The sequence below is a fragment of the Nerophis ophidion genome, linkage group LG18 (assembly GCF_033978795.1).
Source record: "Nerophis ophidion isolate RoL-2023_Sa linkage group LG18, RoL_Noph_v1.0, whole genome shotgun sequence".
NCBI classification, from domain to species: Eukaryota; Metazoa; Chordata; class Actinopteri; order Syngnathiformes; family Syngnathidae; genus Nerophis; species Nerophis ophidion.
Genome location: NC_084628.1, coordinates 46322090 through 46336549, shown reverse-complemented (window position 1 = coordinate 46336549; position 14460 = coordinate 46322090). Strand labels below are relative to the sequence as shown.

The 14460-nt window shown below is 42.3% G+C and overlaps 1 protein-coding gene across 1 annotated transcript in view; it reads left to right on the top strand.

The window, feature by feature from the left end:
* The first annotated feature begins 1646 nt into the window (after positions 1-1646).
* si:ch211-286b4.4 (zonadhesin) overlaps positions 1647-14460 on the top strand; it is a 185733-nt gene continuing 172919 nt past the window's right edge. Inside the window, exons 1-5 of the mRNA XM_061878358.1 lie at positions 1647-1710; positions 1778-1877; positions 2004-2167; positions 4464-4700; positions 4785-4957. Coding sequence (XP_061734342.1) covers positions 1647-1710; positions 1778-1877; positions 2004-2167; positions 4464-4700; positions 4785-4957 — 738 coding nt within the window. The remainder of the gene's footprint in view (positions 1711-1777; positions 1878-2003; positions 2168-4463; positions 4701-4784; positions 4958-14460) is intronic.

Here is a 14460-nt window from a genome sequence, read left to right as displayed (position 1 = left end):
GAGATTATATGGTGCCTGAACGTCGGAGGGGTGTGGCCACGGGTGTGGTGACCGCCAGTGTCTCTGAGGGAAGCCACGTTTCTGGGCTGAGCTTTTTTTCCCCCCCTCCTCCACGGTGGAAGCATCCCACGTTAGGGGGCGGCCGGTAGGAGGAGGCAAGAGAGTCCGCAGCTGCCTCTTTGACAGGTCGCACGAGGAACGACGCAAGCTATTCGCTCATGTCTACGGTAAGAGCCGACTTATTACCATAGTTTTCTCACCGAAACCTGCCAGTTGACATGTGGTAGGGAACCATGTTGGCTTGACCGCTCTGTTCCATAGTAGTGAAGTGAAGCGAATTATATTTACATAGCGCTTTTCTCTAGTGACTCAAAGCACTTTACATAGTGAAACCCAATATCTAAGTTACAATTAAACCAGTGTGGGTGGCACTGGGAGCCGGTGGGTAAAGTGTCTTGCCCAAGGACACAACAGCAGTGACTAGGATGGCGGAAGCGGGAATCGAACCTGCAACCCTCAGGTTGCTGGCACGGCCACTCTACCATCCTAAAGCTTCAACGTCATTGTTAGGGAATGTAATCAAGGAAACAAGGAAACACCGGCTGTGTTTGTGTTGCTAAAGGCAGCCGCAAGACACGGCTTCCCACCTACATCTTTCTTCTTTGACGTCTCCATTATTAATTGAACAAATTGCAAAAGATTCAGCAACACAGATGTCCAGAATACTGTGTAATTATGCGATGAAAGCAGACGACTTACAGCTGGGATCGGTGCTGGATCAAAATGTCCGCTACAATCCGTGACGTCACGCGCACGCGTCATCATACCGCGACGTTTTCAGCAGGATTTTTCGCCGCGAAATTTAAAATTGCAATGTAGTAAACTAAAAAGGCCGTATTGGCATGTGTTGCAATGTTAATATTTCATCATTGATATATAAACTATCAGACTGCGTGGTCGGTGTCAGGCTTTCCTCTGACAGTTTGACTACGTTTGAGTTTTTTCCTCTGCATTTGTTTGTTTCCTCTGTGTTTAGTATTTCCTGTCCTTAGTTCCTGTCCAGTGCTCTTATTTTGGTTCAGCTTCCTGTCTGTCTCCCTGTGTCCTGTTTTCACTCGGCTGCGGCTGATTGGCATCTGGTCACACCTGACGTGTCAATGTCATTTTCTACTTGTCATTCCTACTGCTCGTGTGAATGCAGTGTAGTGGTAAGCTATATTTGGTAAATGTTTGTAGCTTACTGTTTTTTTGTTCCCTGCTTCCGATTAGTTTGTTCATAGCCCTTAGTTTGTTATATCCGCCCACGTGCGTGCTTTTTGTTTGTTCTAGTTGTAGTATTTTAAATTAAAACCATGTTTTCCCATTCAATGCCTGCCTCCATCTCTGCATCTTGGGGTTCGTCACCAAATAACTCTGACAGTCTGTAGTAGTGGCTTTCAGTAGGCCTTTAAGTGGAGCTCACATTAAAACAAAACAAAAAAATAAGCACAGCAATTAAGGCTGATGCTGTTCTACAGACAACAGCACATAACAAGCCTTGCATGCCGCAAAATCATAACGCAAAATGGAAACTCTGGGGCTCATCTTTTAGTTTAGCATTTCAGCTCGTACCGAATGCGTAAACAAAGCTCTTTTTTTTTAACGTAATGGGCCTAAACATGAGCAGCTGCTGTGTCGACAATGGAAATCGAAGCGCATCTGATGTGGATCGTGAGCGTCTGCTGCCCGTGTGCTTAAGTGCGTGTCTCTTTCATGACTCCCGTCCACATGCAACCAGGTTATTACTGCTCCGAGGGTTCCGCCGCGCCTCAGCTTTGCCCCCGAGGAACCATCAGTGGCGAGGACGGCCTGGCCAGCTGTACCACCTGTCCTCAGGGGTATGAGCCTGCTAATGCGAGCATCACTGTAAACACATGCACGGTGTTGGTTAAAAGCTGTAAATGATGCAAGATTAATACAAACTGTGACATTCCAATAGTCTCATCTTTGTTTTGTTTCCACAGTTTTTACTGCCCAGAAAGCAGTAACGGTTCCGTCTATGAGTGTCCGGAGGGTCACTACTGTCCAGGTGGGACCTGGTCTAAATACCTCTACCCATGTCCAGCTGGGTCCATCAATCCTCACACCCGGATGGCAAAGGCCCAGGACTGCCTACCCTGCCCACCAGGTCACACACACCCCTGTTTGCTGAGCTTTTTTTTTTTTGCAACTACCAATTGTAGATGTTTAGCAAACAGTCTCAGAAATATAACCAGCTGCACAACAGCCCCACACACACTGCTGTGGGATGGCCTTCCCTTGTGAATCAGAGTTGCTCTAATATGATCTCCAAAAAGTATATACAGTGGGGCAAGAAAGTATTTAGTCAGCCAGCGATTGTGCAAGTTCTCCCACTTAAAATGATGACAGAGGTCTGTAATTTTCATCATAGGTACACTTCAACTGCGAGAGACAGAATGTGGGAAAAAAAATCCAGGAATTAACATTGTAGGAATTTTAAAGAATTTATTTGTAAATTATGGTGGAAAATAAGTATTTGGTCAACCATTCAAAGCTCTCACTGATGGAAGGAGGTTTTGGCTCAAAATCTCACGATACATGGCCCCATTCATTCTTTCCTTAACACGGATCAATCGTCCTGTCCCCTTAGCAGAAAAACAGCCCCAAAGCATGATGTTTCCACCCCCATGCTTCACAGTAGGTGTGGTGTTCTTGGGACGCAACTCAGTATTCTTCTTCCTCCAAACACGACGAGTTGAGTTTATACCAAAATGGATACATGGATGATACAGCAGAGGATTGGGAGAATGTCATGTGGTCAGATGAAACCAAAATAGAACTTTTTGGTATAAACTCAACTCGTCGTGTTTGGAGGAAGAAGAATACTGAGTTGCATCCCAAGAACACCATACCTACTGTGAAGCATGAGGGTGGAAACATCATGATTTGGGGCTGTTTTTCTGCTAAGGGGACAGGACGATTGATCCGTGTTAAGGAAAGAATGAATGGGGCCATGTATCGTGAGATTTTAAGCCAAAACCTCCTTCCATCAGTGAGAGCTTTGAATGGTTGACCCACCATAATTTACAAATAAATTCGTTAAAATTCCTACAATGTGAATTCCTGGATTTTTTTTTCACATTCTGTCTCTCACAGTTGAAGTGTACCTATGATGAAAATGACAGACCTCTGTCATCATTTGAAGTGGGAGAACTTGCACAATCGCTGGCTGACTAAATACTTTTTTGCCCCACTGTATACCTCTATTTTTTACCTCCACCAGGCAATCATGTATTTGCTGGGGTTTGTTTCTTTAGTTGGTTAGCAGCGTAGCACCAAATGCTATGGATGGATTTCGATTAAACTTTAAGAAAATATCAGAAATGGAATCAGTAACAAGGAAAAACCCTTTGGTTTAAATATTTTTGAAAAAGGATTCGTTACTAGCGGTAGTCAGGGCCCGGTGGTGGTCCGGATTGGTAAAGAAATCTTGCCCCAAGTGGAGGAGTTGAAGTACCTGGGAGTCTTGTTCACGAGTGAGGGAAGAGTGGATGGTGAGATCGACAGGCGGATCGGTGCGGCGTCTTCAGTAATGCGGATGCTGTATCAATCCGTTGTGGTGAAGAAGGAGCTGAGCAGGAAGGCAAAGCTCTCAATTTACCGGTCGATCTACGTTCCCATCCTCACCTATGGTCATGAGCTTTGGGTTATGACCGAAGGGACAAGATCACGGGTACAAGCGGCCGAAATGAGTTTCCTCCGCCGGGTGGCGGGGCTCTCCCTTAGAGATAGGGTGAGAAGCTCTGCCATCCGGGAGGAACTCAAAGTAAAGCCGCTGCTCCTTCACATGGAGAGGAGCCAGATGAGGTGGTTCAGGCATCTGGTCAGGATGCCACCCAAACGCCTCCCTAGGGATGTGTTGGGAAGACTATGTCTCCCGGCTGGCCTGGGAACGCCTCGGGATCCCCCGGCAGGAGATGGACGAAATGGCTGGGGAGAGGGAGTCTGGGCTTCCCTGCTTAGGCTGCTGCCCCCGCGACCCGACCTCGGATAAACGGAAGAAGATGGATGGATGGATGAATCAGCTCTGTGTGTGCTTTAAACTTTGCACCTGTTTTAATACTTTCTGAATATCTGAGGGGTGTACGCAGGTTTGTATTTTGGTAATTTTACAATTTATACTTAATTCAAACATCTAGCAGCCTCAGCAAAACCCTAGTAAGTGCCAAAACTGCCTGGTCACAAACATCTGTGTGACGGCATACCACCCAAAATCTTGTTCTTTGCCCTTAAACAACTTCTTTTAATCCATTAAACTATGAATCCCAAATGTTTCTTTTTGTTTGTCCTTGTTCTAGTTCAGTTCTTGCAAGTCACTCAGTCTGATTAGGTAAAACCGCTCTAGTTGTGCTCCTAACTCACAAGTTTATGTGTATTACTATTCCCTTTTCCCGCCCGTGTAGGTTTGTTCTGTGGATCTCCCGGGATGTCGGTTGCATCAGGCCAGTGTCTCGCTGGCTATTACTGCAATTTTGGGGCTCGCTCACCAACGCCAGCTGATGGCGGCGTGACAGGTGGCCACTGTCCCCAGGGCCATTATTGTCCCCGGGGTTCCTCAGCACCGTTACCGTGTCCCTTAGGACATTACAGCAACAAAACCAACAACCGTCAAATCTCTGACTGCCTGCCTTGTTCTCCAGGTACTTTTTTTTCATTTTGCATTATTAAAGCAGAACATACTCAGCTTGTTGCCACTTCAGAACCTTTTTACTTCTGTGTTGTAGGGTTCTTATGCACCACCAGAGGGCTCTCTTTCCCTTCTCGCTTGTGTTCTGCAGGCTCTTACTGTCCAAGCCTTAACACATCAATACCCTGTCCTCTTGGAAACATGTGTCCACCTGGATGTCATAGACCAGTACCTTGCTTGCCAGGGACATACCAAAATATGCCAGGCCAGGTAAGTGAGATGTCGGTGAATGGTCCAGCTTTAGTTTCATGTGACTTGTACTAACCTCGTTTCCATAAGAGTTGGGAAATTGTGTTAGATGTAAATATAAACAGAATACGATGATTTGCAAATCCTTTTCAACCCATATTCAGTTGAATATGCTACAAAGACAACATATTTGATGTTCAAACTCATAAACTTTATTTTTTTTTGCAAATAATAATTAACTTAGAATTTCATGGCTGCAACACGTGCCAAAGTAGTTGGGAAAGGGCATGTTCACCACTGTGTTACATCACCTTTTCTTTTAACAACACTCAATAAATGTTTGGGAACTGAGGAAACTAATTGTTGAAGCTTTGAAAGTGGAATTCTTTCCCATTCTTGTTTTATGTAGAGCTTCAGTCGTTCAACAGTCCGGGGTCTCCGCTGTCGTATTTTACGCTTCATAATGCGCCACACATTTTTGACGGGAGACAGATATGGACTGTAGGCGGTCCAGGAAAGTACCCACAGTCTTTCTTTACGAAGCCACGCTGTTGTAACACGTGCTGAATGTGGCTTGGCATTGTCTTGCTAAAATAAGCAGGAGCGTCACTGAAAAAGACGCCGCTTAGATCGCAGCATATGTTGTTCCAAAACCTGTATGTACCTTTCAGCGTTAATGGTGCCTTCACAAATGTGTAAGTTACCCATGCCTTGGGCACTAATACACCCCCATACCATCACAGATGCTGGCTTTTCAACTTTGTGTCGATAACAGTCTGGATGGTTCACTTCCCCTTTGGTCCGGATGACACAATGTCGAATATTTCCAAAAACAATTTGAAATGTCAACTCGTCAGACCACAGAACACTTTTCCACTTTGCATCAGTCCATCTTAGATGATCTCGGGCCCAGAAAAGTTGGCGGCGTTTCTGGATGTTGTTGATAAATGGCTTTCGCTTTGCATAGTAGAGCTTTAACTTGCACTTACAGATGTAGCGAGCAAATGTATTTAGTGACAGTGGTTTTCTGAAGTGTTCCTGAGCCCATGTGGTGATATCCTCTAGAGATTGATGTTCGTTTTTTTTGATACAGTGCCGTCTGAGGGATCGAAGGTCACGGTCATTCCATGTTGGTTTCCGGCCATGCCGCTTACGTGGAGTGATTTCTCCAGATTCTCTGAACATTTTGATGATATTATGGAGCGTAGATGTTGAAATCCCTAAATTTCTTGCAATGTCACTTTGAGAAAGGTTGTTCTTAAACTGTTTGACTATTTGCTCACACAGTTGTGGACAAAGGGGTGTACCTCGCCCCATCCTTTCTTGTGAAAGACTGAGCATTTTTTGGGAAGCTGTTTTTATACCCAATCATGGCACTCACCTGTTCCCAATTAGCCTGCACACCTGTGGGATGTTCCAAATAAGTGTTTGTTGAGCATTCCTCAACTTTATCAGTATTTATTGACACCTTTCTTGCTGGCAAAACCGGTTTGAACATCAAATATGTTGTCTTTGTAGCATATTCAACTGAATATGGGTTGAAAATGATTTGCAAATCATTGTATTCTGTTTATATTTACATCTAACACAATTTTCCAACTCATATGGAAACGGGGTTCGTGTAATGTTTCATTAGGACAAGCTATGAGGTTTCAGTACAAGAGCAAACATGCTTACTAAGAGTCCAATTAAAATGCAACAACCCCAAGCTGGCCCATAATATTGGTATTAGGACATTGTTATGAATTATTTGTAATACACCTCATATATTTAGTTTTCTACAGTCGTGGTCAAAAGTTTACATACACTTGTAAAGAACATAATGTCATGGCTGTCTTTGAGTTTACAATAATTTCTACAACTCTTGTTTTTTTGTGATAGAGTGATTGGAGCACATATTTGTTGGTCACAAAAAATATTCATGAAGTTTGCTTCTTACATGAATTTATTATGGGTCTACTGAAAATGTGACCGAATACGCTGGGTCAAAAGTATACATACAGCAATGAAAGAGGGGCGGTATAACTTGGTTGGTTGAGTGGCCGTGGCAGCAACTTGAGGGTTGCAGGTTTGATTCCTGCTTCCGCCATCCTAGTCACTGCCGTTGTGTCCTTGGGCAAGACACTTTACCCACCTGCTCCCAGTGCCACCCACACTGTTTTAAATGTAAAAATTAGATATTTGGTTTCACTATGTAAAGCGCTTTGAGTCACTAGACAAAAAGCGCTATATGAATATAATTCACTTCACATCACAATGTTAATGAAACAAAAATGTTGCTGTTTGGCCACAACACCCAGCAATATGTTTGGAGGAGAAAGAGGTGAGGCCTTTAATCCCAGGAACAACAATCCTATCGGCGCTTTTGGTTGCTTCTGGTTGAACTTTTGACCACTGCTTTTGACAAAATTGGTGCAGTTCAGCTAAATTTGTTGGTTTTCTGACATGGACTTGTTTCTTCGGTATTGTCCATTTTTTGTTTAATCTGACCACAGAACTTTCCTCCAGAAGGTCTTATCATTGTCCATGTGATGTCAGATGAAACTAAAATGAAGCTGTTTGGCCACAATACCCAGCAATGTGTTTGGAGGAGAAAAGGTGAGTGCTTTAATCCCAGGAACACCACACCTACAGTCAAGCATGGTGGTGGTAGTATTATGCTCTGGGCTTGTTTTGCTAGAAAATGGGACAATGGAAAAAGGAGGATTACCTCCAAATTTTTCAGGACAATCTAATATCATCAGCCCGGATGTTGGGTTTCGGGCGCAGTTGGGTGTTCCAGCAGCACAATGACCCCAAACACACGTCAAAAGTGGTATAGGAATGGCTAAATCAGGCTAGAATGAAGGTGTTAGAATGGCCTTTCCAAAGTCCTAACTTAAATGTGTGGACAATGCTGAACAAACAAGTCCTTGTCAGAAAACCAACACATTTAGATGAACTGCACCAATTTTGTCAAGAGTGGTCAAAATTTCAACCAGAAGCTAGTGGATGGCCACCAAAAGCGCATTATTGCAGTGAAACTTGCCAAGGGACATGTAAGCAAATATTAACATTGCTGTATGTATACTTTTGACATTTTCAGTACACCAATAATAAATTCATAAAAGAAGCAAACTTCATGAATGTTTTTTGTGAGCAACAAGTATGTGCTCCAAACACTCTATCACGAAAAATAGGAGCTGTAGAAATTATTGGAAACTGGAGAGAGCCATGACATTATGTTCTTTATGTATGGAAACTTTTGGCCACGACTGTATATTCAGTATTCAGTCCATTAAATGGAGTTACCTTGACATGTTCCGACTTCATCTGAGGAGAAAACCATGGGCAACAGTCAAAACATATCAAGGTAACACTCTTTGATATACTGTAAAAAGCTAGTTTCAATACAAACTATTATATAAGGTACAGAAAAGAGGACACAGTGAACATGTTGGAGCCTCTAATGGCTTTCTTTGGAAAATAGCTCATGAAATTGTCGTGTTTTCTTGTATTTATTTAAAATTAAAATAGTGCTGTCAGGCTTATTTTACACAGATTTAACACAGGCTGGATTAATTTAAATGTATTAGTTCAGGGGTGTCCAAACTTTTTCCACTGAGGGCCGCACATGCAAAAATGAAAGTGTGCGGGGGGCCGTTTTGATATTTTGTCATTTTCAAACCAGAACAAAATTCCATCCATGTTCTACCGCTTATTCCCTTTGGGGTCGCCGGCGCCTATCTCAGCTACAATCGGGCGGAAGTCGGGGTACACCCTGGACAAGTCGCCACCTCATCGCTTCATGGATTTTTAATTTTTTTAATTTTACCTTTAAGGGTCTCGGGGACCATAAAGGGTCTTTGTCATTAAAATGTTAAAAATAAGTCAAATTATTATTATTTTTTATTTAACACTTACAATAAATCTCTGTATCATCTTCAAGTTAAAGTAATACAATAAAAGGTTTTATGGCTTTTCTGTCAAAAACTACTTTTTTTTATAGTAAAACTGAAATATGCAGTATTTAGTCATTAAAGCCCTGAAAGATCAATAATGCAGGACACCATTGATTTTAATTACTTTATGTTTTTTGAGTAATATCAGTGAAAAAAGAAATAAAATACCATCCATCCATCTTCTTTCGCTTATCCGAGGTCGGGTCGCGGGGACAGCAGCCTAAGCATGGACCCCCCACACTTCCCTCTCCCCAGCCACTTCGTCTAGCTCTTCCCGGGGGATCCCGAGGCGTTCCCAGGCCACTAAATATATTTTGGTGCTGTAGAAAGGGTGCCCAATCATAAAGTGATAGATTTTTATTAGGTTTTTCTTTTACTTTCAACACATAAGTAGGATCAAAATCTATCGATTTTACATTTGAACTATTATTTATTTTGTTTTATGCTCTTTTGTCAAAGAAAACTTTGATGTTTTTATATGGCAACCACACAATATATGGTAATATTTACAACACAACATATTTTAAAGTGAAATACTTAAAGTAAAATAATTAATTATAACATAGACTCTTTTTGTCATTTTAATTTTTTTTGGAGCAATGGCAAAAAAAGAAAAATAAAGAAAGACAAAAGAAAAAAAAACAGCCTGCAAGGAAGTTTTGTGTCAACATTGCAACTTTTTCTCGTTAGATTTCACCACATTTCCCTTTTTTTAAAGTGTTTTTTTTAATTTTTGCAATAGCATTTCCAGAATGTGTGGCATTTTGGACACCCCTGTATTAGTTGGACACACTGTTTGAAATGTGTTACTATAGACAATTTTGAGATTTTTGACTCATTCTGCACTGCAGGTGGATTTAATTACACGGTAATGCAAGGGGTGTCTGACGTCTGTCTCCTCCGTTCATCTTGAGCGATGCCCATAGTCTGATGTGCGGGGGTGAGATGCCGGCGAGCGCATAAAGGCACAGGACAGGTGTTGTCTTAAGGACCTCCCGTGATGATGCGGGAGGTGTAATTTATGGATGTGTCGAGCAGTTTGGCTTGAGGTGATCCACTCCAGCCTGAGCAGGTCTACTCTGTAAGCACAGGGCCACGGCAGTTGCACACATTGATGGTGGATTTGCACCCCACTGGGGGATCACTGATTTGCGCAGGATGCTATTGTGGGTGTTGACCTTGGCTTTGGTTTTCTCCAAGGTCTTTCTTGAAGGAGAGTGTCCTATCCTGTATTACCCTAAGTTACATGGGATGTGTATGGCTGGGCAGTTTGCGGCCATTCTAAGTAATGCTCAGTTGTAGAGGTGGGAATCTTTGGCTACCTTGTGATTCGATTACTATCACTATTAAGGGGATATGATACAACTTCAATTTGTATATAGATCCTCTAAATCAGGGGTGTCAAAGTCAAATACAGAGTGGGCCAACATTTTAAACGGAACAAAGCCGCGGGCCAAGGTTGAACAAATGAACCTTTTAATAGGGACCCAAACAAGTTTTGCATTGAATATTGAACAAGCAAGGCTTATATAACTTTATAGTGACATGCAAAATTTTGTTAAAATAATAATAACAATATTTAAAAAATATCAATGGCATTTTAAATAGGGCTTCACGGTGGCAGAGGGGTTAGTGCGTCTGCCTCACAATACGAAGGTCCTGCAGTCCTGGGTTCAAATCCAGGCTCGGGATCTTTCTGTGTGGAGTTTGCATGTTCTCCCCGTGAATGCGTGGGTTCCCTCCGGGTACTCCGGCTTCCTCCCACTTCCAAAGACATGCACCTGGGGATAGGTTGATTGGCAACACTAAATTGGCCCTAGTGTGTGAATGTTGTCTGTCTATCTGTGTTGGCCCTGCGATGAGGTGGCGACTTGTCCAGGGTCTACCCTGCCTTCCGCCCGATTGTGGCTGAGATAGGCGCCAGCGCCCCCCGCGCCCCCAAAAGGGAATAAGCGGTAGAAAATGGATGGATGGATGGATTTTAAATAAAAATTTAATGCCTGTTTTCTATTTGCAGCCTTCTGAGGTAAATATCAAAATAAACTTTTCCCGCAGGCCAATAATATATTTGAAAGTAAAATAAAAATAAGGAATGAATCAAACATTCAAGCCTTGAAGTAGCAAGAGAAAGTGAATGAATAAAACGTAAATTATTGCTCAGTTTGTTACACCGATTTGCTTAAACAACGCTTATGCAACCTAATAGTGCAAAATCAACTTTCAAAAAACAAACGAAAAAACATCACAGAAATGAAATTTAAACAAAAAATGTAATGCCTCTTTTCCATTTGTAGCCTTCTAATGTAAATATCAACATTAACTTTTTCCACTAGCTAATAAATTTGAAAATAAAATAATGAGGTGGTCGGGGGTGGCGGGGTTTGGTGGTAGCGGGGGTGGATATTGTAGCGTCCCGAAAGAGTTAGTGCTGCAAGGGCTTCTGGGTGTTTGTTCTGTTGTGTTCATGTCGTGTTTCGGTGCGGTTGTTCTCCCGAATTGTTTGTCATTCTTGTTTGGTGTGGCTTCACAGTGTGGCGCATATTTGTAACAGTGTTAAAGTTGTTTATACGGCCACCCTCAGTGTGACCCGTATGGCTGTTCAATCAATGTTTATTTATATAGCCCTAAATCACAAATGTTTCAAAGGACTGTACAAACCACTACGACATCCTCCGAAGAACCCACATAAGGGCAAGGAAAACTCACACCCAGTGGGCAAATATGCCTTGCATTCACTTGTGTGTGTGTGTGTGTGTGTGTGTGTACAAGCTGCATATATTATGTGACTTGGCCGGCTCGCTGTATGTATAGAGGAAAAGCGGACGTAACGTTGTGGGGAACGCTAAAGACAGTGCCTTTAAGGCACGACCCCAATATTGTTGTCCAGGGAGAAATTCGGTAGAATGGTTGCCCCGGGAGATTTTCTGGAGGGGCACTGAACTTAGGGAGTCTCCCGGGAAAATCAGGAGGGTTGGCAAGTATAAATATAAGCGGTGAATGCAGTGTTACAGCGGCACTGCCGCTGTATAATCCTGGCGGGCCAGCTCTAATGTTAATTTGACATTGTCTCAAGGACCAAATGAAATTACACAGCGGGCCAAATCTGGCCTGGCGTGTAATTTAATTTGGCCCTTTAAGCAATATCAATTTAGCATTAGAGCTGGCCCGCCGGTGTTATACAGCGTCTGTGCCGCTGGAGCACCGCATTCACCGCTAATACTCACACTTGCCAACCCTCCTGATTTTCCCGGTAGACTCCCGAAGTTCAGTGCCCCTCCAGAAAATCTCCCGGGGCAACCATTCTACCGAATTTCTACCGAATTTCTACCGATTTCCACCCGGAAAACTACGTTGGGGGCGTGCATTTAAAGGGGAACATTATCACAATTTCAAAAGGGTTCAAAACAATAAAAATCAGTTCCCAGTGGCTTGTTGTATTTTTTGAAGTTTTTTTCAAAATTTTACCGGTCCCGGAATATCCCTAAATAAAGCTTTAAAGTGCCTTATTTTCGCAATCTTCGAAACCACTATCCATTTCCCTGTGACGTCACACAGTGCTGCCAATGTAAACAAAGCCAGATATAGCCACATTAGCTCGGATTCAGACTCGGATTTCAGCGGCTTAAGCGATTCAACAGATTACGCATGTATTGAAACAGATGGTCGGAGTGTGGAGGCAGATAGCGAAAACGTAATTGAAGAAGAAATTGAAGCTATTGAGCGAATAGCTATTGACGCTATTCGGCCATAGCGTGGGTGTACCTAATGAAGTGGCCCATAGCATGGCTGCCTTATTAGCATCGCCGGTAAAATGTGCGGACCAAACGATCAGGGCTTCCGCATCTTGTGACCCTGGAGCAACTTAAATTTGTCGATTGGTAAGTGTTTGTTTCGCATTAAATGTGGGTATCTAGTTTCAAATGTACATACAGCTAGCGTAAATAGCATGTTAGCATCGATTAGCGTAGCATGTTAGTATCGATTAGCTGGCAGTCATGCCATGACCAAATATGTCTGATTAGCACATAAGTCAACAACATCAACAAAACTCACCTTTGTGATTTCGTTGACATTATTGTTGCAAATGCATCTGCAGGTTATCCATACATCTCTGTGCCATGTCTGTCTTAGCATCGCCGGTCAAATGTGGAGACACTCTGGTACATTCAAAGGGGGTCTGGCGGCAGATTTCTTGCCAGTGGTGCAACTTGAATCCCTCCCTGTTAGTGTTGTTACACCCTCCGACAACACACCGACGAGGCATGATGTCTCCAAGGTTCCAAAAAATAGTCGAAAAAACGGAAAATAACAGAGCTGAGACCCGGTGTTTGTAATGTGAAAATGAATATGGCGGGTGTGTTACCTCGGTGACGTCACGTTCTGACGTCATCGCTAAAAGAGCGATAAACAGAAAGGCGTTTAATTTGCCAAAATTCACCCATTTAGAGTTCGGAAATCGGTTAAAAAATGACATGGTCTTTTTTCTGCAACATCAAGGTATATATTGACGCTTACATAGGTTTGGTGATAATGTTCCCCTTTAAGGCACTGCCTTTAGCGTTCTCTACAACCTGTCGTCACGTCCGCTTTTCCTCCATACTAACAGCGTGTCACATAATATTTGTGGCTTTTACACACACACGCACAAGTGAATGCAAGCCATACTTGATCAACAGCCATACAGGTCACACTGAGGGTGGCTGTATAAACAACTTTAACACTGTTACAAATATGCGCCACACTGTGAACCCACACCAAAGAACAATGACAAACACATTTCGGGTGAACATCCGCACCGTAACACAACAGAACAAATACCAAGAACCCCTTGCCGCACTAACTCTTCCGGGAAACTTCCAGCAAACCGACCAATAATTAACGTTTTAATCATGCATTTTCTTTTGCTACTTCAAGGCTTGAATGTTTGGTTCATTCATTACTATTTTATTTTCAAATGTATTATTAGCCCGTGGAATTTTTTTTATATTTACCTCAGAAGATTGCAAATAGAACAAAAGGCATAACATTTTTATTTAAATTTTATTTGATGTGCCATTGATAATTTTTTTATTATTATTATTTGAAACTGGATTTTGCATGTCACTAAAGTTATATAAGCCTTGCTTGTTCAATATTTATTGCAAAACTTGTTTGGGTCCCTATTAAAAGGTTAATTTGTTCAACCTTGGCCCGCGGCTTTGTTCCATTTAAAATTTTGGCCCACTCTGTATTTGAGTTTGACACCTCTGCGCTAAAGCAAGGGTGTCCAAAGTGCGGCCCGGGGGTCATTTGTGGCTCGCAGGTAATTTTTTTAACAGCCCCACGGCACATTTAAAAATACGATTGAAAAATTTTTAAAACGTAAAAAGTGATTTAAAAGAGCAAACGGGTGAAATGTAACAAGAATATGTTGCAATGTTTACTGTAATAATAAAACAAAACTGCCATGCAGGCTTTTTCTTTCTTTAAAAAATAATAATGAATCAAAAGCAATGTCATTTTGAATTATTGACCTATTCAAGGCTCCGATTACGTCACATTAAATTTTCCACTTTGAGATATTTTTTGGGGAAAATGTTGCAT